A 27053-nucleotide genomic window follows, 5' to 3' on the forward strand; every position below is an offset into this window, starting at 1 on the left:
CATGAGGATGCGTCGGTAGCTGTCCCGGTCGATGCCCCACAGCTTCATGTCAGTCTTGGCCTTGACGGTGGCGGCTCGGGGGGTCCCGTAGATCAGGGCCAGCTCCCCAAAGCTGCCCCCCTCCCCGATACTGGTCACCCACTCTCCGTTCACATATACCTGGAGAGAGAGACACACACACAGACAGACAGATACTGTGAGAGGGGCTTCCGTGGGCTGTAACAGCCTCCCATAATACTGTGTGTGGGTCATGTATGTAGCTACATGGGCATATTGTTGGTCAACATAACACTTACTGTAAGATCATCACATTTCATCACATTTCACAGAAAAGGCATGATTGGACTGTCTGAACAAAAGTATCTCCACTGAATTGGCCAATCAGAGAATAGGATCCTAATAATCCTGCAGCAACAGGAAATGGGAATTATTGTGTTGCATTATCGCATTTTGTAGGGGTTGATCCATTTTTAGTTAAGACAAACTCAAGCCTGGAAATGAGAAACTTCAGAAGCCTCTTTAAGATCCTACCTCCTTAGCTAGGACCAAGTGTTTTACCTGACCATGTTACCTGACCAGGACACAGTCCTAGTTCTAGTCCCCTTAGTCTGCTGCTGCCATACATGTTGGGCCGTGGCTATAGTCCACTCATATGAAACCAGGCCCTACTTGGAACTCTTTGTAGTCAGGTCAGTAAGTGTGAGGAAGGCTGTGAAGGGTTAGTGTGAGGTTGAGGTGTGTGTGCGGTTAGGAAGAGGGGTTAGGGTGAGTGTGAGGAGGGGTGTGAGGGTGAGGGGTTAGGCTGAGGAGGGGTGTGAGGGGTTAATATGAGGGGTTAGTGTGAGGGACTAGGGTCTCTAGTTACAGACAGGGCTCAGGTGGACATGGGTGTGAGGGGTTAATGTGAGGGGTTAGTGTGAGGGATTAGGGTCTCTAGTTACAGACAGGGCTCAGGGTGGAGGTGGACATGGGTGTGAGGGGTTAATGTGAGGGGTTAGTGTGAGGGATTAGGGTCTCTAGTTACAGACAGGGCTCAGGGTGGAGGTGGACATGGGTGTGAACACGACTCCCTCATCGTGGATCATTACCCTCCATTATAGGGTCAAACACAGAGGTCCCTCCCTGTCCGGACGGCTGTCTCCACTACACACCTCTCTGAACCCCCCTTCTCTCTCCTTCACTCCCCTCTTCTCTCTCTCCTCCACCCCCCTCTTCTCTCTCCTCCACCCCCTCTACCTCCTTTCTCCCCACATCTCTCCAGTTTCCCTTTCCAACCCACTCACACCTCTACCTCCTTTCTCCCCACATCTCTCCAGTTTTCCGTTCCAACCCACTCACACCTCTACCTCCTTTCTCCCCACATCTCTCCAGTTTCCCTTTCCAACCCACTCACACCTCTACCTCCTTTCTCCCCACATCTCTCCAGTTTACCTTTCCAACCCACTCACACCTCTACCTCCTTTCTCCCCACATCTCTCCAGTTTCCCTTTCCAACCCACTCACACCTCTACCTCCTTTCTCCCCACATCTCTCCAGTTTCCCTTTCCAACCCACTCATACCTCTACCTCCTTGCTCCCCACATCTCTCCAGTTTTCCGTTCCAACCCACTCACACCTCTACCTCCTTTCTCCCCACATCTCTCCAGTTTCCCTTTCCAACCCACTCACACCTCTACCTCCTTGCTCCCCACATCTCTCCAGTTTTCCGTTCCAACCCACTCACACCTCTACCTCCTTTCTCCCCACATCTCTCCAGTTTTCCGTTCCAACCCACTCACACCTCTACCTCCTTTCTCCCCACATCTCTCCAGTTTCCCTTTCCAACCCACTCACACCTCTACCTCCTTTCTCCCCACATCTCTCCAGTTTCCCTTTCCAACCCACTCACACCTCTACCTCCTTTCTCCCCACATCTCTCCAGTTTCCCTTTCCAACCCACTCACACCTCTACCTCCTTTCTCCCCACATCTCTCCAGTTTCCCTTTCCAACCCACTCACCTCATTCGCCCTCCTCTCCCCTTCTGTTTCTCTCCCTTCACCCTCCCCTTTCGATCTACTTCATCCATATCTCTATATCTTGCCTCTTGTTCCCCCTCTTCCTCCTTACCCCAAATATCCTCTTCCCCTCAATCCCTATCCCTCCATCTCTCCCCTCTCCTTGTTTCCTGGGTCTTAGCTCTGATGGCTGGACCCCCCTGAGCATTTGATCCCCTCTAAGCCAGAGGAAGGGACACTAAAAGCCTTCTATCTCTCCTATCTCTCTCTCCCTCCCTTCTCTCTCTCTCCCTCCCTTCTCTCTCTCTCCGTCTGTGGTGTGTGTGATTTCCCTTTGATTAAGGGGTGATGGAGGTGGGAAAGCTGTGGTGGACTTAAACACCCAAATCTCTCACTCTTGCTCGGTCTCTCTCACACACAACCCAGAACTGCGGTCACTGGATGGCCTACTTAGCTTACACACACACACACACACACACACACACACACACACACACACACACACACACACACACACACACACACACACACACACACACACACACACACACACACACACACACACACACACACACACAGCCTCACAGAGCCCCTTTCAGTCCGCAGATACAGTTTCACCTGTTGACACACAATCCACTTGTTGACTTAATAACACTGAGAGAAGGAAAGAAGGAGGAGACAGATAGAGAAGGAGGGAAGGAGAGAGAGGGGGGGGGGGGGATCTGAGAGTGGGGTACAATCTTCACAGTGCTTCAAGAGGAGCACAGGTGAATGATCCCACAATGGTCCCATGGTCCACAGCTGAATGATCTCACAATGGTCCCATTCCACAGGTGAATGATCTCACAATGATCCCATGGTCCACAGGTGAATGATCCCATAATGATCCCATGGTCCACAGCTGAATGATCTCACAATGATCCCATGGTCCACAGGTGAATGATCTCACAATGATCCCATGGTCCACAGGTGAATGATTACATAATGATCCCATGGTCCACAGGTGAATGATCCCATAATGATCCCATGGTCCACAGGTGAATGATCCCATAATGATCCCATGGTCCACAGGTGAATGATCCCATGGTCCACAGGTGAATGATCCCATGGTCCACAGGTGAATGATCCCATGGTCCACAGGTGAATGATCCCATGGTCCACAGGTGAATGATCCCATGGTCCACAGGTGAATGATCCCATGGTCCACAGGTGAATGATCCCATGGTCCACAGGTGAATGATCTCACAATGATCCCATGGTCCACAGGTGAATGATTCCATGGTCCACAGGTGAATGATCTCACAATGATCCCATGGTCCACAGGTGAACGATCCCATAATGATCCCATGGTCCACAGGTGAATGATCTCACAATGATCCCATAGTCCACAGGTGAATGATCTCACAATAATCCCATGGTCCACAGGTGAATGATCCCATGGTCCACAGGTGAATGATCCCATAATGATCCCATGGTCCACAGGTGAATGATCCCATGGTCCAGATGACATCCCTAACCGCATCCTCAGAGCATGCGCAGACCAGCTGGCTGGAGTGTTTAGGACATATTCAAACAATCCCTATCCCAGTCTGTTGTCTCCACATGCTTCAAGATGGCCACCATTGTTCCTGTTCCCAAGAAAGCTAAGGTAACTGAAATAAATTACTACCGCCCCATAGCACTCACTTCTGTCATCATGAAGTGCTTTGAGAGGCTAGTCAAGGATCATATCACCTCCACCATACCTTACACCCTAAAACCCACAGTGATGTGCTTACCGCCCCAAAAGATCCACAGATGATGCAATTGTCATCGCACTGCACACTGCCTGATCCCATATGGACAAGAGAAATATCTATGTAAGAATGCTGTTCATTGACTACAGCTCAGCCTTCAACACCATAGTACCCTCCAAATTCATCATTAAGCTCGGGGCCCTGGGTCTGAACCCCGCCCTATGCATCTGGGTCCTGGATTTCCTGACGGGCCGCCCCCAGGTGGTGAAGGTAGGAAACAACATCTCCACTCCGCTGATCCTCAACACAGGGAACCCACAAGGGTGCATGCTCAGCCCCCTCCTGTACTCCCTGTTCACTCATGACTGCGTGGCCATGCATGCCTCCAACTCAATCATCAAGTATCTAGATGACAACAATAGTGGGCTTGATGACCAACAACGACGAGAAAGCCTACAGGGAGGATGTGATCACGGACTTCAGGAAACAGCAGAGCGAGCACGCCCCCATCCACATTGATGGAGCCGCGGCGTGCACATCACTGACATTCGGAAATGGTCCACCCACACAGACAGTGTGGTGAAGAAGGCATAACAGCACCTCTTCAACTTCAGGAGGCTGAAATTCAGCTTGGTCCCCAAGACCCTCACTAACTTTTACAGATGCACCATTGAGAGCATCCTGTCGGGCTGTATCACCACCTGGTACGGCAACTGCACCGCCCGCAACCACAAGGCTCTCCAGAGGGTGGTGCGGTCTGCCCAACGCATCACCGGGGGCAAACTACCTGTTCTCCAGGACACCTACAGCATCCGATGTCACAGGAAGGCCATAAAGATCATCAAGGACATCAACCACCAGAGACACTGCCTGTTCACCCTGCTGTCATCCAGAAGGAAAGGTCAGTACATGTGCATCAAAGCTGGGACTCAGAGACTGAAAAAGGCCATCAGACTGTTAAATAGCCATCACTAGCCGGCACCCACTCGCTGTTTATTACCTATGCAATGTCACTTTACAAATTACCTCGACTAACCTGGCAATGCCACTCCTACATTGCACATCCTAATATTTATATATTTCTTAATTCCATTATTTTACTTGTATTGTTGTGTATTGTTAGATATTACTGCACTGTTGGCGCTAGCATTTCACTACACCGCAATAACATCTGCTAACCATGTGTATGTGACCAATAACATCTGCTAACCATGTGTATGTCACCAATAACATCTGCTAACCATGTGTATGTGACCAATAACATCTGCTAACCATGTGTATGTCACCAATAACATCTGCTAACCATGTGTATGTGACCAATAACATCTGCTAACCATGTGTATGTGACCAATAACATCTGCTAACCATGTGTATGTGACCAATAACATCTGCTAACCATGTGTATGTGACCAATAACATCTGCTAATCATGTGTATGTGACCAATAACATCTGCTAACCATGTGTATGTGACCAATAACATCTGCTAACCATGTGTATGTCACCAATAGCATCTGCTAACATTTACATTTACATTTAAGTCATTTAGCAGACGCTCTAACCATGTGTATGTGACCAATAACATCTGCTAACCATGTGTATGTGACCAATAACATCTGCTAATCATGTGTATGTGACCAATAACATCTGCTAACCATGTGTATGTGACCAATAACATCTGCTAACCATGTGTATGTGACCAATAACATCTGATAATCATGTGTATGTGACCAATAACATCTGCTAACCATGTGTATGTGACCAATAACATCTGCTAACCATGTGTATGTGACCAATAACATCTGCTAACCATGTGTATGTGACCAATAACATCTGCTAACCATGTGTATGTGACCAATAACATCTGCTAACCATGTGTATGTGACCAATAACATCTGCTAACCATGTGTATGTGACCAATAACATCTGTTAAATATGTGTATTCCACCAATAACATCTGCTAACCATGTGTATGTGACCAATAACATCTGCTAACCATGTGTATGTGACCAATAACATCTGCTAACCATGTGTATGTGACCAATAACATCTGCTAACCATGTGTATGTGACCAATAACATCTGCTAACCATGTGTATGTGACCAATAACATCTGCTAACCATGTGTATGTGACCAATAACATCTGCTAACCATGTGTATGTGACCAATAACATCTGCTAACCATGTGTATGTGACCAATAACATCTGTTAAATATGTGTATGTGACCAATAACATCTGCTAACCATGTGTATGTGACCAATAACATCTGTTAAATATGTGTATGTGACCAATAACATCTGCTAACCGTGTGTATGTGACCAATAAGATTTGATTTAGTCCACAGCTTTTCTTTTTTAATCTGTCCATCAAAGACATGAGGAGGGTTAGGGCGGGGCTGGATGGTCTGAGCTGGCTTGTCTTGGGCTAGGACATATTGAGGGTTATCATCAGTATGGATAAAGGGCTTGTCTTGGGCTAGGACATATTGAGGGTTATCATCAGTATGGATAAAGGGCTTGTCTTGGGCTAGGACATATTGAGGGTTATCATCAGTAAGGATAAAGGGCTTGTCTTGGGCTAGGACATATTGAGGGTTATCATCAGTATGGATAAAGGGCTTGTCTTGGGCTAGGACCTATTGAGGGTTATCATCAGTATGGATAAAGGGCTTGTCTTGGGCTAGGACATATTGAGGGTTATCATCAGTAAGGATAAAGGGCTTGTCTTGGGCTAGGACATATTGAGGGTTATCATCAGTAAGGATAAAGGGCTTGTCTTGGGCTTGTCTTGGGCTAGGACATATTGAGGGTTATCATCAGTATGGATAAAGGGCTTGTCTTGGGCTAGGACATATTGAGGGTTATCATCAGTAAGGATAAAGGGCTTGTCTTGGGCTAGGACATATTGAGGGTTATCATCAGTAAGGATAAAGGGCTTGTCTTGGGCTAGGACATATTGAGGGTTATCATCAGTATGGATAAAGGGCTTGTCTTGGGCTAGCACATATTGAGGGTTATCATCAGTAAGGATAAAGGGCTTGTCTTGGGCTAGCACATATTGAGGGTTATCATCAGTATGGATAAAGGGCTTGTCTTGGGCTAGGACATATTGAGGGTTATCATCAGTAAGGATAAAGGGCTTGTCTTGGGCTAGGACATATTGAGGGTTATCATCAGTATGGATAAAGGGCTTGTCTTGGGCTAGGACATATTGAGGGTTATCATCAGTAAGGATAAAGGGCTTGTCTTGGGCTAGGACATATTGAGGGTTATCATCAGTAAGGATAAAGGGCTTGTCTTGGGCTAGGACCTATTGAGGGTTATCATCAGTATGGATAAAGGGCTTGTCTTGGGCTAGGACCTATGAGGGTTATCATCAGTAAGGATAAAGGGCTTGTCTTGGGCTAGCACATATTGAGGGTTATCATCAGTATGGATAAAGGGCTTGTCTTGGGCTAGGACCTATTGAGGGTTATCATAAAATCACATATTACTAGACACTAATACCACAAAGTGGAATGTCCCAGTACACAGAGGCATTTGTGTGTGGGCTTGCGTGCATGTGTGTGCACTAGCATGTGTGTGTGTGTGTGTTTCCGCGTGCGCATACTTGTGTGTGTGGCGTTAACACCAGCAGCAATTTCACTTCTCCCCCAGTCAACGGTAGATTTACATTCCGCCTAATGAGAGACATCATCACCACAGTTTAATGGACCCTACACTATGATGGGAGGTTTCACACACACACACATACAGCACTGAGCAGAGCACTCTGTTTTAAGTTGGAGGGGAGCGAGAAAGAGAGATAGATAGAGAGCGAGAGATAGATAGATCGACAGTGGGAGAGAGAGAGACAGAGAGAGAGAGGGAGGTAGAGAGAGGGGAGGGAGGTAGAGAGAGAGGGAGGGAGGTAGAGAGAGAGGGAGGGAGGTAGAGAGAGAGGGAGGGGAGAGAGAGGGGAGAGAGAGAGGGGAGAGAGAGGGGGGAGAGAGAGAGAGAGAGCGAGAGACAGATAGAGATAGATAGATAGATAGATAGATAGATAGATAGATAGATAGATAGATAGATATATAGATAGATAGATAGATAGATAGATAGATAGATAGATAGATAGATAGATGTGGAGAGAGAGGGAGAGTTGGAGAGAGGGGGAGAGGGAGGGAGAGCAAGAAAGAGAGCTAACAGGATAGAGAGAGAGAGAGAGAGATAGAGAGAGGGAAAGATAGAAAGAGGTAGAGTGAGAGGGAGAGAGAGAGGTGGAGAGGAAGAGAGGTGGAGACAGAGAGAGAGAAAGAGGGAGAGAGAGAGGAGGGGAGAGAGAGAGAGGTGGAGAGGGAGGAGAGAGAGAGGTGGAGAGAGAGAGGTGGAAGAGGGAGAGGAGGAGAGGGAGAGAGAGAGAGAGGTAGAGAGAGGGAGAGAGAGAGAGAGAGGTAGAGAGAGAGAGGGAGAGAGAGGGAGAGAGGGGAGAGAGGGAGAGAGGGGAGGGAGAGGGAGAGAGAGGTGAGAGAGGGAGAGAGAGAGAGGTAGAGAGAGGGGAGAGAGAGAGAGGGAGGTGGAGAGGGAGAAGGAGAGAGAGAGGGAGAGGGAGAGAGGGAGAGGGAGAGAGAGGGAGAGAGAGAGAGAGAGGTGGAGAGAGGGAGAGAGAGAGAGGTAGAGAGAGGGGAGAGAGAGAGAGAGGTAGAGAGAGGGGAGAGAGGGAGAGAGGGGAGAGAGGGAGAGAGAGGGGAGAGAGGGAGAGAGAGAGACGAATAGAGAAATAGTGGAGTATAAAGAGAGAAACAGAGAGCCTCAGCACTGAGCCACATCTCTGAGGTCTTGGCTGGGATGGGTGCAGGCTGACAGGGCTTGGCTGGGATGGGTGCAGGCTGACAGGGCTTGGCCTGGGGAGTGGATGTTCCAGATTCTCTGGTGGCAGCCAGAATGTGATGCTGATCCCCAGCCAGCCACCTCTGGGAGCACAGCTATGATATGATAGAGGACTGATACTGCTGTTTATTACAGGGGGACGAGGAGAGAGAGGAAAGGGTTATGTAGCTCACATATCCATCTCTCTCACTCTACTGTGGAGGGAGGGAGGAAGGGAGGGAGGTGATTGGGTGTGGTGGGAGACATTTGGATTCTGTCAGGGAGCAATGTTGAAGGTACATTGTGTGTGTGTGTGTGTGTGTGTGTGTGTGTGTGTGTGTGTGTGTGTGTGTGTGTGTGTGTGTGTGTGTGTGTGTGTGTGTGTGTGTGTGTGTGTGTGTGTGTGTGTGCATATGGGAACAACTGCCCCACACACACAATGACTTATGTAATAATACGGAAGAAGAAAAGAACAAGACATAATTTATGAAAATGAAGTTACCATATCACAGAGGAACTACTTTAAAATGGTGTAAGAACAAGTAAATAAGAGAGACAGAATGAAACAAAAGAGGGGAAAAGATAAACAGAGGAATGTACTTCCACTAGAATGCCTCCATTGAGTCACTATCTCCCTTATCAGGTCTTTAAAACAGAACCCTCAGGGATTTACACGGTAGATAGCAGAGGGAGTTGTGGGATGCTTGGGTAAACAACCAGTGTTTAACCATCTACAGGAACAACTGGGTTGTCTTCATTAGGCACCAAATGAAGAAAAGAAACAGACTGGAACAAGTCAGTTGTACAACTGAACACATTCAACTGAAATGTGTCTTCCGTATTTAACTCAACCCCTCTGAATCAGAGAGGTGCAGGGGGACTGCCTTAATCGACATCGGTGCACGGAACAGTGGGTTAACTGCCTTGCTCAGGGGCAGAACGACTTTGTCCCCTTTCGGTTACTGGCCCAACTCTCCTACCCGCCAGGCTACCTGCCGCCGAGGGACTATACCTGGATTTGTACAATGCTCTTTTTCATTATCCGTTGCAGAACCTTTTAGAATGTTTTGCTACGATGTGCACTAATGAACATAACCTTTCTCCACAGTCATGGCTGCTGTCACCATTCCAGTTCACTCCAAAATCTAAAGGTTGTCAGACGATTTGAGAACACAAAAGTAGTCTAATGTCAAGATGAGTCTTCATCCTTCACCATCAATCCCAAATTAAAAAATAAATCATCTGTGCCACTGCTGATCTTTTCCATTCCCTTTAATGTTGTCCCAATGGTAGGTAGACCTGCTGTATCAGGGCACTCTCTCTACCCCACCCCTTCTCTCTCTCTCTCCCTCTCATCCACTCCCTTATCCCTCTCTCTCTCTCTACCCTATCCCTTCTCTCTCTCTCCTCCACTCCCTTATCGCTCTCTCTCCCTCTCCTCCACTCCCTTATCCCTCTCTCTCTACCACACCCCTTCTCTCTCTCAATCTCCTCCACTCCCTTATCCCTCTCTTCTCTCCCTCTCCTCTCCTCCACTCCCTTATCCCTCTCTCTCTCTCTCTCTCTCTACCCTATCCCTTCTCTCTCTCTCTCATCCACTCCCTTATCGCTCTCTCTCCCTCTCCTTCACCCCTTATCCCTCTCCTCTCCTCCACTCCCTTATCCCTCTCTCTCCTCTCCTCCACTCCCTTATCCCTCTCCTCCACTCCCTTATCCCTCCTCTCCCTCTCTCCACTCCCTTATCCCTCTCTCTCCCTCCACTCCCTTATCCACTCCCTCCTCCACTCCCTTATCCCCTCTCCTCCTCCTCCACTCCCTTATCCCTCTCTCTCTCATCCCTCTCCTCCACTCCCTTATCCCTCTCTCTCAATCTCCTCCACTCCCTTATCTCTCTCTCTCTCCCTCCCTCTCCTCCACTCCCTTATCCCTCTCTCTCTCTCTCTCTCTCTCTCTCTCCTATCCCTTCTCTCTCTCTCTCCTCCACTCCCTTATTGCTCTCTCTCCCTCTCCTTCACCCCTTATCCCACTCCTCTCCTCCACTCCCTTATCCCTCTCTCTCTCACCCTCTCCTCCACTCCCTTATCCTCTCTCTCTCCCTCTCCTCCACTCCCTTATCCTCTCTCCCTCTCCTCCACTCCCTTATCCCTCTCTCTCCCTCTCCTCCACTCCCCTTATCCCTCCTCCTCCACTCCCTTATCTCTCTCTCCCCTCTCCTCCACTCCCTTATCCCTCTCTCTCTCACCCTCTCCTCCACTCCCTTATCCCTCTCTCTCTCACCCTCTCCTCCACTCCCTTATCCCTCTCTCTCCCTCTCCTCCACTCCCTTATCCCTCTCTCTCTCTCCCTCTCCTCCACTCCCTTATCCCTCTCTCTCTCCCTCTCCTCCACTCCCTTATCCCTCTCTCTCCCTCTCCTCCACTCCCTTATCCACTCTCTCTCCCTCTCCTCCACTCCCTTTCATCTCGCTCTCCTCCCTCCACTCCCTTATCCCTCTCTCCCCTCTCCACTCCCTTATCTCGCTCTCTCCTCCACTCCCTTATCCCTCTCTCTCCCTCTCCTCCACTCCCTTATCCCTCTCCTCCACTCCCTTATCCCTCTGTCTCCCTCTCCTCCACTCCCTTATCTCTCTCTCTCTCTCTCTCTCTCTCTCCACTCCACTCCCTTATCTCTCTCCTCCACTCCCTTATCCCTCCTCTCCTCTCCTCCACTCCCTTTATCTCGCCTTCCTCCACTCCCCCTTATCCCTCTCTCTCCCCTCCTCCACTCCCTTATCCCTCTCCCCACTCCCTTATCCCTCTCTCTCCCTCTCCTCCACTCCCTTATCCCTCTCCTCCACTCCCGTATCCCTCTCTCTCCACTCATCCATCCATCTCTGTCTGGGTCTGACTGGGCTCTCTGATACGCCGGTGGAGCTCGACCACCCGGACCAGTAGGTAGACCTGCTGTATCAGGGCACCATCGCCCCAACCCTCTCCACCACCCCTTCTCTTTCTCTCTCTCCTCTCATTCACACCTTATCCCTCTGTCCTCTCTCTCGCTCAGCGGAGCTCACCCACCTGACCCAGTCCTCTCTGGTTACCTTACGTCTCCTCTCCCTCCCTCTCCCTTCATCGTAAACCGATAAGGTTGTTTCCTGTTTGATTTTCCATCTGTTTTTTAATCTTTTTTATCTCTCCACTTAACTCTATCTCTTTGTCGCTTCGGGTTCCTAAAACAAAAAGGTGTTCTGACTGTTGTCATTGTGTGGCGTTCAGAGCGTGTCTGGGCCCCACACTAGCGTGACCAGACCGCAAGTCAATGAAGTCAGAAAAGACCCCAGGCTAGTGCTCATCATCATTTAACACAAACAGCAGTACAGTTGACCAATGTGAGAAGTAGAAGTAGGAAGGTATGTGTGGGGTAGAGGTAGGAAGGTATGTGTGAGGTAGAGGTAGGAAGGTATGTGTGAGGTAGAGGTAGGAAGGTATGTGTGAGGTAGAGGTATGAAGGTATGTGTGAGGTAGAGGTAGGAAGGTATGTGTGGGGTAGAGGTAGGAAGGTATGTGTGAGGTAGAGGTAGGAAGGTATGTGTGAGGTAGAGGTAGGAAGGTATGTGTGAGGTAGAGGTAGGAAGGTATGTGTGAGGTAGAGGTAGGAAGGTATGTGTGGGGTAGAGGTAGGAAGGTATGTGTGGGGTAGAGGTAGGAAGGTATGTGTGGGGTAGAGGTAGGAAGGTATGTGTGGGGTAGAGAGGTAGGAAAGGTAGGAAGGTGTGTGGGGTAGAGGTAGGAAGGTATGTGTGAGGTAGAGGTAGGAAGGTGTGTGTGAGGTAGAGGTAGGAAGGTATGTGTGAGGTAGAGGTAGGAAGGTATGTGTGAGGTAGAGGTAGGAAGGTATGTGTGAGGTAGAGGTAGGAAGGTATGTGTGGGGTAGAGGTAGGAAGGTATGTGTGAGGTAGAGGTAGGAAGGTATGTGTGGGGTAGAGGTAGGAAGGTATGTGTGGGGTAGAGGTAGGAAGGTATGTGTGAGGTAGAGGTAGGAAGGTATGTGTGAGGTAGAGGTAGGAAGGTATGTGTGGGGTAGAGGTAGGAAGGTATGTGTGAGGTAGAGGTAGGAAGGTATGTGTGGGGTAGAGGTAGGAAGGTGTGTGTGGGGTAGAGGTAGGAAGGTATGTGTGGGGTAGAGGTAGGAAGGTATGTGAGGTAGAGGTAGGAAGGTGTGTGTGGGGTAGAGGTAGGAAGGTATGTGTGAGGTAGAGGTAGGAAGGTGTGTGTGGAGGTAGAGGTAGGAAGGTATGTGTGAGGTAGAGGTGAGGTATGTGTGGGGAGGTAGGAAGGTGTGTGTGAGGTAGAGGTAGGAAGGTATGTGTGGGGTAGAGGTAGGAAGGTATGTGTGAGGTAGAGGTAGGAAGGGTGTGTGAGGTAGAGGTAGGAAGGTATGTGTGAGGTAGAGGTAGGAAGGTGTGTGGGGTGAGGTGAGGAGGAAGGTAGATGTGTGAGGTAGAGGTAGGAAGGTGTGTGTGGGGTAGAGGTAGGAAGGTGTGTGTGAGGTAGAGGTAGGAAGGTATGTGTGGGGTAGAGGTAGGAAGGTATGTGTGGGGTGAGAGGTAGGAAGGTAGGAAGGTATGTGTGGGGTAGAGGTAGGAAGGTATGTGTGAGGTAGAGGTAGGAAGGTATGTGTGGGGTAGAGGTAGGAAGGTATGTGTGAGGTAGAGGTAGGAAGGTGTGTGTGAGGTAGAGGTAGGAAGGTATGTGTGGGTAGAGGTAGGAAGGTATGTGTGGGGTAGAGGTAGGAAGGTATGTGTGGGGTAGAGGTAGGAAGGTATGTGTGAGGTAGAGGTAGGAAGGTATGTGTGGGGTAGAGGTAGGAAGGTATGTGTGAGGTAGAGGTAGGAAGGTATGTGTGGGTAGAGGTAGGAAGGTATGTGTGAGGTAGGAAGGTAGGAAGGTATGTGTGGGGGGGTAGAGGTGAGGAAGGTAGGAAGGTGTGTGTGGGGTAGAGGTAGGAAGGTGTGTGTGGGTAGAGGTAGGAAGGTATGTGTGGGGTAGAGATAGGAAGGTATGTGTGGGGTAGAGGTAGGAAGGTATGTGTGGGGTAGAGGTAGGAAGGTATGATGATTTTTCCTTCTCAAAAAGAGGGATGATTTGGGGTAGAGGTAGGAAGGTCTTTGAGGATGAGAGGTAGGAGGTCTTTGAGGTGAGGACTGAGGTCTTGTGGGGAGAACTAGGAAGTTCTTTCCAATGAGGACTGGAGGTCTTTCCAATGAGAACTGGAGGTCTTTCCAATGAGAACTGGAGTTCTTTCCAATGAGTAGGGACTGGAGGTCTTTCCAATGAGAACTAGAGGTCTTTCCAATGAGAACTGGAGGTCTTTCCAATGAGGAGAGGAGGTCTTTCCAATGAGAACTGGAGGTCTTTCCAATGAGGACTGGAGGTCTTTCCAATGAGAACTGGAGGTCTTTCCAATGAGGACTGGAGGTCTTTCCAATGAGAACTGGAGGTCTTTCCAATGAGGACTGGAGGTCTTTAGGAAGGTGAGAAGGTAGGAGTTCTTTCCAATGAGGACTGGAAGGTCTTTGAATGAGAACTGGAGGTCTTTCCAATGAGAACTGGAAGTTGTTTCCAATGAGGACTGGAAGGTCTTTGGGGTGAGAACTAGAAGGTCTTTCCAATGAGAGGTGGAGGTGTGGGGTAGAGGACTGAAGGTATTTGATGAGAGAGGTGGAAGGTGTGAGGTAGAGGTAGGAAGGTGTGTGTGAGGTAGAGGTTTCCAATGAGAACTAGGAAGGTATTTCCAATGAGGACTGGAAGGTGTTTCCAATGAGGACTGGAGGTCTTTCCAATGAGAAGGTGGAAGGTCTTTCCAATGAGGTAGGAAGGTATGTGTGGGGTAGAGGTAGGAAGTTTTTTCCTTCTCAATGAGAACTGGAGGTCTTTTCCAATGAGAACTGGAGGTCTTTCCAATGAGGACTGGAGGTCTTTCCAATGAGAACTGGAGTTCTTTCCAATGAGGACTGGAGGTCTTTCCAATGAGAACTGGAAGTCTTTCCAATGAGAACTGGAGTTCTTTCCAATGAGGACTGGAGGTCTTTCCAATGAGAACTGGAGGTCTTTCCAATGAGAACTGGAGTTCTTTCCAATGAGGACTGGAGGTCTTTCCAATGAGAACTAGAGGTCTTTCCAATGAGAACTGGAGGTCTTTCCAATGAGGACTGGAGGTCTTTCCAATGAGGACTGGAGGTCTTTCCAATGAGGACTGGAGGTCTTTCCAATGAGGACTGGAGGTCTTTCCAATGAGAACTGGAGTTCTTTCCAATGAGAACTGGAGGTTTTTCCAATGAGAACTGGAGGTTTTTCCAATGAGAACTGGAGGTCTTTCCAATGAGAACTGGAGGTCTTTCCAATGAGGACTGGAGGTCTTTCCAATGAGAACTGGAGGTGTTTCCAATGAGAACTGGAGGTATTTCCAATGAGGACTGGAGGTCTTTCCAATGAGGACTGGAGGTTTTTCCAATGAGAACTGGAGGTCTTTCCAATGAGAACTGGAGGTCTTTCCAATGAGAACTGGAGGTCTTTCCAATGAGAACTGGAGGTCTTTCCAATGAGAACTGGAGGTGTTTCCAATGAGAACTGGAGGTCTTTCCAATGAGAACTGGAGTTCTTTCCAATGAGAACTGGAGGTCTTTCCAATGAGAACTGGAGGTCTTTCCAATGAGAACTGGAGGTCTTTCCAATGAGGACTGGAGGTTTTTCCAATGAGAACTGGAGGTCTTTCCAATGAGAACTGGAGGTCTTTCCAATGAGAACTGGAGGTACTCGTAGAGAGGTTTGGTTAACACTGCTTTATTAACCCTTATTTGACCAGGTAAGGTGACTGAGAATGACCTGGGGAGTTGTAGGGGAGTGGAGAGGGGAGGAATGAATAAGCCAATGGGAAACTTACATCCACTTCTCCTTGGTCAATCACATAGAAGTTGTCTCCTTCATCACCTGTAGAGGAAAGAGTAAGAGAAGTGTGAGAGAACATATAATGGTTGAGCTTACACACATGCACGCACACGCACACACACAGGCAGACAGACATAAACACACTTTGTCCACCACCACAAACACTTCCAGGGAAATCCAATAAGAACGCAAGCCAGAAGTTCTTAAATTTGGGAACCTTGTGTTCCCCCCCCATGTCTCTGTCTCACTAGGTTGTCAATAGCATCTCTCTCTCTCTCCCTCTCCCTCTCTCTCTCTCAATTCAATTCAATTCAAGGGCTTTATTGGCATGGGAAACATGTGTTAACATTGCCAAAGCAAGTGAGGTAGACAACATACAAAGTGAATATATAAAGTGAAACTCTCTCTCTCTCTCTCTCTCTCTCTCTCTCTCTCAGAAAGGGGCTATAACCATCTGTCTCTATTCTTTCCAAGAGGGTACACGTGTGTGCATGGTGGGGGAAAGACAGTGAGTGTGTGTAAGTGTGTGTGCAACCAATACAATTTAATTTGTGTGTGACTGTGCGTGTGTGTGTGTGTCAGAGTGTCTGTCGCTGTGCGAGTGTACGCATGTATGTGTGTAACTATGTGTGTGGGTGGGTGTGTATGTGTAACTATGTGTGTGTGTGTGTATGTGTAACTATGTGTGTGTGTGTGTGTGTGTGTGTGTGTGTGTGTGTGTGTGTGTGTGTGTAACTATGTGTGTGTGTGTGTGTGTGTGTGTATGTGTGTGTGTGTGATTGAGGAGTTGAAAGGCTGGAGGATCCCCGTGCTGAGGGTTCACAGGAGTTCATACAGCTAATTAATACTGTGTGTAGAGGCTAGAGTCGTTCATCACACACATTTATCACTGGAGAGGGGAGAGAGGTTCGGGACTGTGTCCTCTCTGTCCCCTCCATCCAACCTGCTTCAACCTGGCCCGCCTTCTTCAGCTCCCTCTCTCCCTCTTTCATCTCATCTCTCTCTGTCTTTCTTTCATTCCCTCATTCTCTCACTCCATCTCTCTATTCTCTCCACTCTTCCTGTCTTTTATCACCTGGGCTGTGAACTCTTTGTTTTCCCTTCTAGCAGAACCCTGAGCCCCAAGACCGCAGGCAAATATTTGACAGAGACACACACAAAATTGAGCGCGCATACACACACACACACACACACACACACACACACACAGGTCGATGCACTCCAGCACACACAGTAAGAAAGACCTTGTTTCAACATAGGGGAAGTGTAACAAGCATTGCTGCCAACGCTCTTTGACTGTCTTCAAAAGGACTACATCCCCGGGCTCACGTTTGCTTTGTGTCACCTGGCTAGAATGCTGTATGTACACCGACGACTGAGGAATACCAGTCTTTACAGCAAACAAACTGTTCCTGTGAGGTTTTATTGACTCTTTTCATATACTGTGTAGGCCTCTACTTGTACCGATGTAGGATCTTAATTTGAGCCAGTTTGCTACAGCAGGACAATTATCCTGCAGCAACAGGAAACGTGAATTAATACATGGTTTATAATTAATGGATCTTTTTGTTGGGGTTGACACATTTTTCATAAGGGAAAATCAAATCGGAAATTTCAAAGTGGAAATTACAAACTTCAGAAGCCATTTTAAACCTCAAATACCACTAGTTCTACATTTCCTGCATTGCATTATCCTGCAACACTGTGATCAAATTAAGATTCTTCATCTGTACTTTTTACTTAAATACTGTAGTAACATTTGAGTTTTAAGATCTGCCTGAGCCTCTTCTCTGACATGGTGTGTTCTTGCTGTTGTGTGAGAGCTGGGGTCATTTGAGGGTATTTTTAACCTCAAATCACAGCAAATAGAAAGTGTTTTTGAAACTAGCCTAGACGTGAACATTAGAAGGTGTCTTCCTTATGCACCTGCCCAGACACAGATTCCTTGGTAACACCGACGGGGTTGATCCTACATTTGAAATGCAGCAGATTAAGATGAGCTAGGCCACGGTTAGGCTAGGTCACGGTTAGGTTAGGCCACGGTTAGGCTAAGCCACGGTTAGGCTAGGCCACGGTTAGGCTAGGCCACGGTTAGGCTAAGCCACGGTTAGGCTAGGTCACGGTTAGGCTAGGTCACGGTTAGGTTAGGCCACGGTTAGGTTAGGTCACGGTTAGGCTAGGCCACGGTTAGGCTAGGTCACGGTTAGGTTAGGTCACGGTTAGGCTAGGCCACGGTTAGGCTAAGCCACGGTTAGGCTAGGTCACGGTTAGGCTAGGCCACGGTTAGGCTAGGCCACGGTTAGGCTAGGTCACGGTTAGGATAGGCCACGGTTAGGCTAGGCCAGGTTAGGCTAGGTCACGGTTAGGTTAGGCCACGGTTAGGCTAGGTCACGGTTAGGCTAGGCCACGGTTAGGCTAGGCCACGGTTAGGCTAAGCCACGGTTAGGCTAGGTCACGGTTAGGATAGGCCACGGTTAGGCTACGGTTAGGCTAGGTCACGGTTAGGCTACGGTTAGGCTAGGCCACGGTTAGGCTAGTAGGCTAGGCCACGGTTAGGCTAGGCCACGGTTAGGCTAGTAGGCTAGGTCACGGTTAGGCTAGGTCACGGTTAGGCTAGGTCACGGTTAGGCTAGGCCACGGTTAGGCTAGGTCACGGTTAGGCTAGGCCACGGTTAGGCTAGGTCACGGTTAGGCTAGGCCACGGTTAGGCTAGGTCACGGTTAGGCTAGGCCACGGTTAGGCTAGGCCACCGTGTTACATCAGGATAACAGTTTAGTCATACCTGGATAGTCCATTATATACACTGACTGTAAAAAACATTAAGAACACCTCCCTAATATTGAGATGCACCTCATTTTGCTCTCAGAACAGCCTTAATTCATCAGGACATGGACTCTTCAAGGTGTTGAAAGCGTTCCACAGGAATGCTGGCCCATGTTGACTCCAATGCTTCCCACAGTTGTGTCAAGTTGGCTGGATGTCCTTTGGGTGGTGGACCATTCTTGATACACACAGGAAACTGTGGAAAAACCCAGCAACACTGCACACTGGTGCGCCTGATACCTACTATCATACCCTGTTCAAAGGCACTTCAATCTTTTGTCTTGCCCATTCACCCTCTGAATGGCACACAGACACAATCCATTTCTCAGTTGTCTCAAGGCTTAACAATCCTTCTTTAACCCATCTCCTCCCCTTCATCTACACTGATTGAAGTGGATTTAACAAGTGACATCAATAAAGGATCATATCTTTCACCTGGATTCACCTGGTCAGTCTATGTCATGGAAAGAGCAGGTGTTCTTAATGTCCTGTACACTCAGTTTTTATACTGTATATATATATATACTGTTAAACCATAGATATCTTTGGTGTAAACAGCCAGTCCAGACAGTGAACAGTGACATCAGTAGTCTGTAGTGTATACTGTAGTAATGTACTGTAGTAATGTACTGTAGCTAACACGGCAGCTGGGATGCTCTCTCTCTCTTCCTTTGTCTCCTTCCCCACTGCCTCGCTCTCTCTCTGTCTCCCTTCCCCATTGCCTCGCTCTCTATCTGTCTCCCTTCCCCATTGTCTCGCTCTCTCTCTGTCTCCCTTCCCCACTGCCTCTCTCTCTGTCTCCCTTCCCCACTGCCTCTCTCTCTGTCTCCCTTCCCCACTGCCTCTCTCTCTCTCTGTCTCCCTTCCCCACTGCCTCTCTCTCTGTCTCCTTCTGTCTCTCTCTTCCCTTCCCCACTGCCTCTCTCTCTCTCTGTCTCCCTTCCTCACTACCTCGCTCTCTCTCTCTCTCTGTCTCCCTTCCCCACTGCCTCTCTCTCTCTCTGTCTCCCTTCCCCACTGCCTCTCTCTCTCTGTCTCCCTTCCCACACTGCTCTCTCTCTCTCTCTGTCTCCCTTCCCCACTGCCTCTCTCTCTGTCTCCCTTCCCCACTGCCTCGCTCTCTCTCTGTCTCCCTTCCCCTCTGCCTCTCTCTCTGTCTCCCTTCCTCACTACCTCGCTCTCTCTCTCTCTGTCTCCCTTCCCCACTGCCTCTCTCTCTGTCTCCCTTCCCCATTGCCTCGCTCTCTCTCTGTCTCTGTCTCCCTTCCCCATTGCCTCGCTCTCTCTCTTCATCTGTCTCCCTTCCCCACTGCCTCTCTCTGTCTCCCTTCCCCATTGCCTCGCTCTCTCTCTGTCTCCCTTCCCCATTGCCTCGCTCTCTCTCTCTCTCTCTGTCTCCCTTCCCCACTGCCTCGCTCTCTGTCTCCCTTCCCCATTGCCTCGCTCTCTCTCTTCATCTGTCTCCCTTCCCCACTGCCTCGCTCTCTGTCTCCCTTCCTCGCTCTCTCTCTCTCTGTCTCTGTCTCCCTACCCCATTGCCTCGCTCTCTGTCTCCCTTCCTCGCTCTCTCTCTTCATCTGTCTCCCTTCCCACTGCCTCGCTCTCTGTCTCCCTTCCTCGCTCTCTCTCTCTCTGTCTCTGTCTCCCTACCCCATTGCCTCGCTCTCTCTCTGTCTCGGTCTCCCTTCCCCATTGCCTCGCTCTCTCTCTGTCTCCCTTCCCCATTGCCTCTCTCTCTCTCTTCATCTGTCTCCCTTCCCCACTGCCTCTCTCTGTCTCCCTTCCCACACTGCCTCTCTCTGTCTCCCTTCCCCAAACTGCCTCTCTCTGTCTCCCTTCCCCACTGCCTCTCTCTGTCTCCCTTCTCTCTCTCCCTTCCCCTCTCCTCTCCCCCTTCCCCACTACCTCTCTCTGTCTCCCTTCCCACTACCTCTCTCTCTCCTCCCTTCCCCACTGCCTCTCTCCTCTCTCCCCACTGTCTCCCTTCCCCACTGCTCTCTCTCTCCCTTCCCCACTGCCTCTTCTCTCTCTCCCCCCCACTGCCTCTCTCTCTCTCCCTTCCCCACTGCCTCCCTCTCTCTCCCTTCCCCACTGCCTCTCTCTCCTCTCTCTCTCCCTTTCCCTCACTACCTCTCCTCTCCCTTCCCCACTGCCTCTCTCTCCCTTCCCCACTGCCTCTCTCTCCCTTCCCCACTGTCTCTCTGTCTGTCCCTTCCCCACTGCCTCTCTCTGTCTCCCTTCCTCACTACCTCGCTTCCCCACTGCCTCTCTCTCCCTTCCCCACTGCCTCTCTCTCTCTCTCCCTTCCCCACTGCCTCTCTCTGTCTCCTTCCCTCACTACCTCGCTCTCTCTCTCTCCCTTCCCCACTACCTCTCTCTCTCTCCCTTCCCCACTACCTCTCTCTCTCTCCCTTCCCCACTACTCTCTCTCTCTCCCTTCCCCACTGCCTCCTCTCTCTCTCTCTCCCTTCCCCACTGCCTCTCTCTCTCTCCCTTCCCCACTGCCTCCCTCTCTCCCTTCCCCACTGCCTCTCTCTCTCCCTTCCCCACTGCCTCTCTCTTCCCCCCACTGCCTCTCTCTCTCTCTCTCTCTCTCCCTTCCCCACTGCCTCTCTCTCTCTCCCTTCCCCACTGCCTCTCTCTCCCTTCCCCACTGCCTCCCTCTCTCTCCCTTCCCCACTGCCTCTCTCTCTCCCTTCCCCACTGCCTCTCTCTCTCTCCCTTCCCCACTGCCTCTCTCTGTCTCCCTTCCCCACTGCCTCTCTCTGTCTCCCTTCCTCACTACCTCGCTCTCTCTCTCCCTTCCCCACTGCCTCTCTCTCTCTCTCCCTTCCCCACTGCCTCTCTCTGTCTCCCTTCCTCACTACCTCGCTCTCTCTCTCCCTTCCCCACTACCTCTCTCTCTCTCCCTTCCCCACTACCTCTCTCTCTCTCCCTTCCCCACTGCCTCTCTCTCTCTCCCTTCCCCACTACTGCTCTCTCTCTCTCCCTTACCCACTGCTCTCTCTCTCTCTCCCTTCCCCACTGCCTCTCTCTCTCTCCATTCCCCACTGCCTCCCTCTCTCTCCCACCACTGCCTCTCTCTCTCCCTTCCCACTGCCTCTCTCTCTCCCTTCCCCACTGCCTCTCTCTGTCTCCCTTCCCCACTGCCTCCCCACTCCACTCTCTCTCTCTCCCTTCCCCACTGCCTCTCTCTCCCTTCTCCACTGCCTCTCTCTCCCTTCCCCACTGCCTCCCTCTCTCTCCCTTCCCCACTGCCTCTCTCTCTCCCTTCCCCACTGCCTCTCTCTGTCTCCCTTCCCCACTGCCTCTCTCTGTCTCCCTTCCCCCACTGCCTCTCTCTGTCTCCCTTCCCCACTGCCTCTCTCTGTCTCCCTTCCCCACTGCTCTCTCTCCCTTCCCCACTCTCCCTTCCCCACTGCCTCTCTCTCCCTTCCCCACTGCCTCTCTCTCCCTTCCCCACTGCCTCCCTCTCTCTCCCTTCCCCACTGCCTCTCTCTGTCTCCCTTCCCCACTGCCTCTCTCTGTCTCCCTTCCCCACTGCCTCTCTCTGTCTCCCTTCCCCACTGCCTCTCTCTCTCTCTCCCTTCCCCACTGCCTCTCTCTGTCTCCCTTCCCCACTGCCCTCTCTCTCCCTTCCCCACTGCCTCTCTCTGTCTCCCTTCCCCACTCTCTCTCTCTCCCCTTCCCCACTGCCTCTCTCTCTCTCCCTTCCCCACTGCCTTCTCTCTGTCTCCCTTCCCCACTGCCTCTCTCTGTCTCCCTTCCCCACTGCCTCTCTCTCCCTTCCCCACTGCCTCTCTCTCCCTTCCCCACTGCCTCTCTCTCTCTCCCTTCCCCACTGCCTCTCTCTGTCTCCCTTCCCCACTGCCTCTCTCTGTCTCCCTTCCCCACTGCCTCTCTCTCTCTCCCTTCCCCACTGCCTCTCTCTGTCTCCCTTCCCCACTGCCTCTCTCTGTCTCCCTTCCCCACTGCCTCTCTCCACTGCCTCTCTCTCTCTCTCCCTTCCCCACTGCCTCCTCTCTCCCCCTTCCCCACTGCCTCTCTCTCTGTCTCCCTTCCCCACTCCACTCTCTCTCTCTCTCCCTTCCCCCCCACTGCCTCTCTCTGTCTCCCTTCCCCACTCCACTGCTCTGTCTCCCCCTTCCCCACTCTCTCTCTCCCTTCCCCACTGCCTCTCTCTCTCTCCCTTCCCCACTGCCTCTCTCTCTCCCTTCCCCACTGCCTCTCTCTCTCTCCCTTCCCCACTGCCTCCCCTCTCTCTCCCTTCCCCACTGCCTCCCTCTCTCTCTCTCTCTACCCCCTCTCTCTTCACCCACCTCCTAGTTATCACCAAATTAGGACAGATACTGTAGAGTCCACCACAGGAGCACTGTCTGGGGAAGCAAGGGGGAGAGAGAGAGGGTGTGTACACGCCTATATGTGTGCCAATTGCCTGAATCTACTCTATACTGTGTGTTTGTGTCTGTCTCTGTGTGTGCCAATGTGTGGCTTAATCTGTTTGTGTCTGTATGTATGTGTGTGAGGTTACAGTAAGTGTGGTTATGTGTGTTTGTGTCTGTCTGTGTGTGTGTGTGAGGTTACAGTAAGTGTGGTTATGTGTGTTTGTGTCTGTATGTATGTGTGTGAGGTTACAGTAAGTGTGGTTACGTGTGTTTGTGTCTGTCTGTGTGTGTGTGTGAGGTTACAGTAAGTGTGGTTACGTGTGTTTGTGTCTGTCTGTGTGTGTGTGTGAGGTTACAGTAAGTGTGGTTATGTGTGTTTGTGTCTGTATGTATGTGTGTGAGGTTACAGTAAGTGTGGTTACGTGTGTTTGTGTCTGTCTGTGTGTGTGTGTGAGGTTACAGTAAGTGTGGTTACGTGTGTTTGTGTCTGTCTGGTGTGTGTGTGAGGTTACAGTAAGTGTGGTTATGTGTGTTTGTGTCTGTCTGTGTGTGTGTGTGAGGTTACAGTAAGTGTGGTTATGTGTGTTTGTGTCTGTCTGGATGTGTGTGTGAGGTTACAGTAAGTGTGGTTATGTGTGTTTGTGTCTGTCTGTGTGTGTGTGAGGTTACAGTAAGTGTGGTTATGTGTGTTTGTGTCTGTATGTGTGTGTGTGGTTACAGTAAGTGTGGTTATGTGTGTTTGTGTCTGTCTGTGTGTGTGTGTGAGGTTACAGTAAGTGTGGTTATGTGTGTTTGTGTCTGTATGTGTGTGTGTGAGGTTACAGTAGTGTGGTGTGGTTCCATCTGTGTGTCTGTGTGTTTGTGTCTGTCTGTGTGTGTGTGTGTGAGGTTACAGTAAGTGTGGTTACGTGTGTCTGTATGTGTGTGTGTGTGTGTGTGTGACGTTTTATTTTTATTTTTTATTTACTTTATTTAACCAGGTGTGGTTGAGAACAAGTTGTGTTTGTGTCCATCTGTGTGTGTGTTACACATGGAGTAAACAATTAACAAGTAAGTGTGGTTATGTGTGTTTGTGTCTGTACAATGATTAACACTGAGTGATGTGTGTGATGGTGTGTGTGTGTGTGTGTGTGTAAATAAATGTGGGGTGTGTGAAAATGTGTGACTATGTACAGCTGTGTGAGGTTACAGTAAGATGTTTGAAGTTTATGTTTGTTTGTGTCTGTACTGCCAAATGAGGTGTTGGTAGGGATGATGTGAGTACACCTGTGGTGTGTGTGTGTGTGACCAGTGTGTGTGTGACTTGACCTGGAGTGTGTGTGTGTGAGGTTACAGTAAGTGGTGTGGTTATGTTTGTTTGTGTCTGTATGTGTGTGTGTGAGGTTACAGTAATAAGCAATTTTGTAGATGACATCGCCAAAGTCGGATCGGTAGGATTAGTTTGTGTGTTTGAGTGAAGGAGGCTTTGTCTATCGACTCTTGATTTGATTTTCAATTGGAGATGTTTGATATGAGTCTGAGTTTACGTGTGTGTAGATGTTGTCTGTGAGTGTGTGAGGTTACAGTAAGTGTGGTTTTACTGTTTAAGAGCAGTTGGAGGCCACGGAAGGAGTGTTTGTGTCTGTATGTGTCCAAGGACGGACCGGAAGTAGAATGTGTGTGTGGATCAGGGTGCAACATCACTGTGTGTGTGTGTGTGTGTGTGTGTGTCTGTGTGAACCAGGCAAGGCAGTCATGTGTGTGATATGGTGATTGACAGAGTCGAAAGCCTTGGCAAGGTCGATGAAGACTGCTGCACAGTACTGTCTTTTATCGATGGCGGTTATGATATCGTTTAGTACCTTCAGCGTGGCTGAGGTGCACCCGTGACCGGCTCGGAAACCAGATTGCACAGAGGAGAAGGTACGGTGGGATTCGAGATGGTCAGTGACCTGTTTGTTGACTTGGCTTTCGAAGACCTTAGATAGGCAGGGCAGGATGGATATAGGTCTGTAACAGTTTGGGTCAGGGTGTCTCCCCCTTTGAAGAGGGGATGACTGCGGCAGCTTTCAATCCTTGGGGATCTCAGACGATATGAAAGAGAGGTTGAACAGGCTGGTAATAGGGGTTGCGACAATGGCGGCGGATAGTTTCAGAAATAGAGGGTCCAGATTGTCAAGCCCAGCTGATTTGTACGGGTCCAGGTTTTGCAGCTCTTTCAGAACATCTGCTATCTGGATTTGGGTAAAGGAGAACCTGGAGAGGCTTGGGCGAGTAGCTGCGGGGGGGGTGGAGCTGTTGGCCGATGTTGGAGTAGCCAGGCGGAAGGCATGGCCAGCCGTTGAGAAATGCTTGTTGAAGTTTTCGATAATCATGGATTTATCGGTGGTGACCGTGTTACCTAGCCTCAGTGCAGTGGGCAGCTGGGAGGAGGTGCTCTTGTTCTCCATGGACTTCACAGTGTCCCAGAACTTTTTGGAGTTGGAGCTACAGGATGCAAACTTCTGCCTGAAGACGTGTGTTTGTGTCTGTATGTGTGTGTGTGAGGTTACAGTAAGTGTGGTTATGTATGTATGTGTGTGTGTGAGGTTACAGTCAGTGTGGTTATGTGTGTTTGTGTATGTATGTGTGTGTGTGAGGTTACAGTAAGTGTGTGGTTATGTGTGTTTGTGTCCATCTGTGTGTGTGTGTGAGGTTACAGTAAGTGTGGTTATGTGCGTTTGTTTCTGTCTGGATGTGTGTGTGAGGTTACAGTAAGTGTGGTTATGTGTGTTTGTGTCTGTATGTATGTGTGTGTGAGGTTACAGTAAGTGTGGTTATGTGTGTTTGTGTCTGTCTGTATGTGTGTGTGTGAGGTAACAGTAAGTGTGGTTATGTGTGTTTGTGTCTGTCTGTATGTGTGTGAGGTTACAGTAAGTGTGGTTACGTGTGTTTGTGTCTGTCTGTATGTGTGAGGTTACAGTAAGTGTGGTTATGTGTGTTTGTGTCTGTCTGTATGTGTGTGTGAGGTTACAGTAAGTGTGTGGTTACGTGTGTTTGTGTCTGTCTGTATGTGTGTGAGGTTACAGTAAGTGTGGTTATGTGTGTTTGTGTCTGTCTGTATGTGTGTGTGAGGTTACAGTAAGTGTGGTTACGTGTGTTTGTGTCTGTCTGTATGTGTGTGAGGTTACAGTAAGTGTGGTTACGTGTGTTTGTGTCTGTCTGTATGTGTGTGAGGTTACAGTAAGTGTGGTTATGTGTGTTTGTGTCTGTCTGTATGTGTGTGAGGTTACAGTCAGTGTGGTTATGTGTGTTTGTGTCTGTCTGTATGTGTGAGGTTACAGTAAGTGTGTGGTTACGTGTGTGTGTTTGTCTGTGAGTGTGTGGCAGAGAGAGAGCAGAGAGAGCGAGAGAGAGAGAGAGAGAGAGAGAGAGAGAGAGAAGAGGAGAGAGAGAGAAAGAGGTTACAGTAAGTGTGGTTATGTGTGTTTGTGTCTGTCTGTATGTGTGTGTGAGGTTACAGTAAGTGTGATTGTGTGTGTTTGTCTGTGAGTGTGTGAGATTACAGTAAGTGTGGTTATGTGTGTTTGTGTCTGTCTGTATGTGTGTGTGAGGTTACAGTAAGTGTGATTGTGTGTGTTTGTCTGTGAGTGTGTGAGGTTACAGTAAGTGTGATTGTGTGTGTTTGTCTGTGAGTGTGTGAGGTTACAGTAAGTGTGATTGTGTGTGTTTGTCTGTGAGTCTGTGTTCGATAGGGAACCCAGATTTTCTCTGTTTAACGTGAAAGGCTATGGGATGTCTAGACTGAGACCTTGGACTGCTGCGCTTAGACTGGGTCGTTACTAGCTGGCACAGCCACAAGGCACTGCCGTTTTATAAAAAGCATCTTCTTAAAATCTGATTTTAAACCTAACCCTAACCTTAATCACACTGCTAACCTTATGCCTAACCCTAACCTTAATCACACTGCTAACCTTATGCCTAACACTAACCTTAAATTAAGGCAATAATTGTTTTCATTTTGTTTTCATGAATTTTACAGATAAGGCCAATTCATACTTTGTGGCTGTGGTAACTAGTGACAACCGTCAGACTTGGAAGAAGTCACACTGACATCTGGTAGAAAGAGAGGGAGTACAGTCAGTACTACAGTCTGTGTGTGTGTGTGTGAGTGTGAGTGTGTCTGTGTGGTAATTCCAGTAGTTTCAGTGTGTACAGTAGGTCTACTATGTGTTCTGTACATGTGTGTATTACAGAGTTAACACATTATACATTATGTTCACAAACCTTGCTGAATAACTGTCTCTCCCGCAATGTGCATGACAGGGAACATGGCATCAAATATGTCACTATGAGAGAAAGAGAGAGAGAGAGAGAGAGAGAGAGA

The 27053-nt window shown here is 49.3% G+C and overlaps 1 protein-coding gene across 1 annotated transcript; it reads right to left on the reverse strand.

Moving 5' to 3' along the window:
• LOC135568457 (cAMP-dependent protein kinase type I-beta regulatory subunit-like) lies at positions 1 to 27053 on the reverse strand (the record flags this gene model as incomplete). The annotated part of the gene is made up of 3 exons (XM_065015241.1): positions 26954 to 27053; positions 15496 to 15542; positions 1 to 159 (listed from the first exon to the last, which is right to left on the reverse strand). Coding segments are annotated over exons 1-3 (252 nt in total), but the record flags the coding sequence as incomplete, so codon positions are not given.

Source organism: Oncorhynchus nerka, unplaced genomic scaffold, assembly GCF_034236695.1.
Source record: "Oncorhynchus nerka isolate Pitt River unplaced genomic scaffold, Oner_Uvic_2.0 unplaced_scaffold_1576, whole genome shotgun sequence".
NCBI lineage: Eukaryota > Metazoa > Chordata > Actinopteri > Salmoniformes > Salmonidae > Oncorhynchus > Oncorhynchus nerka.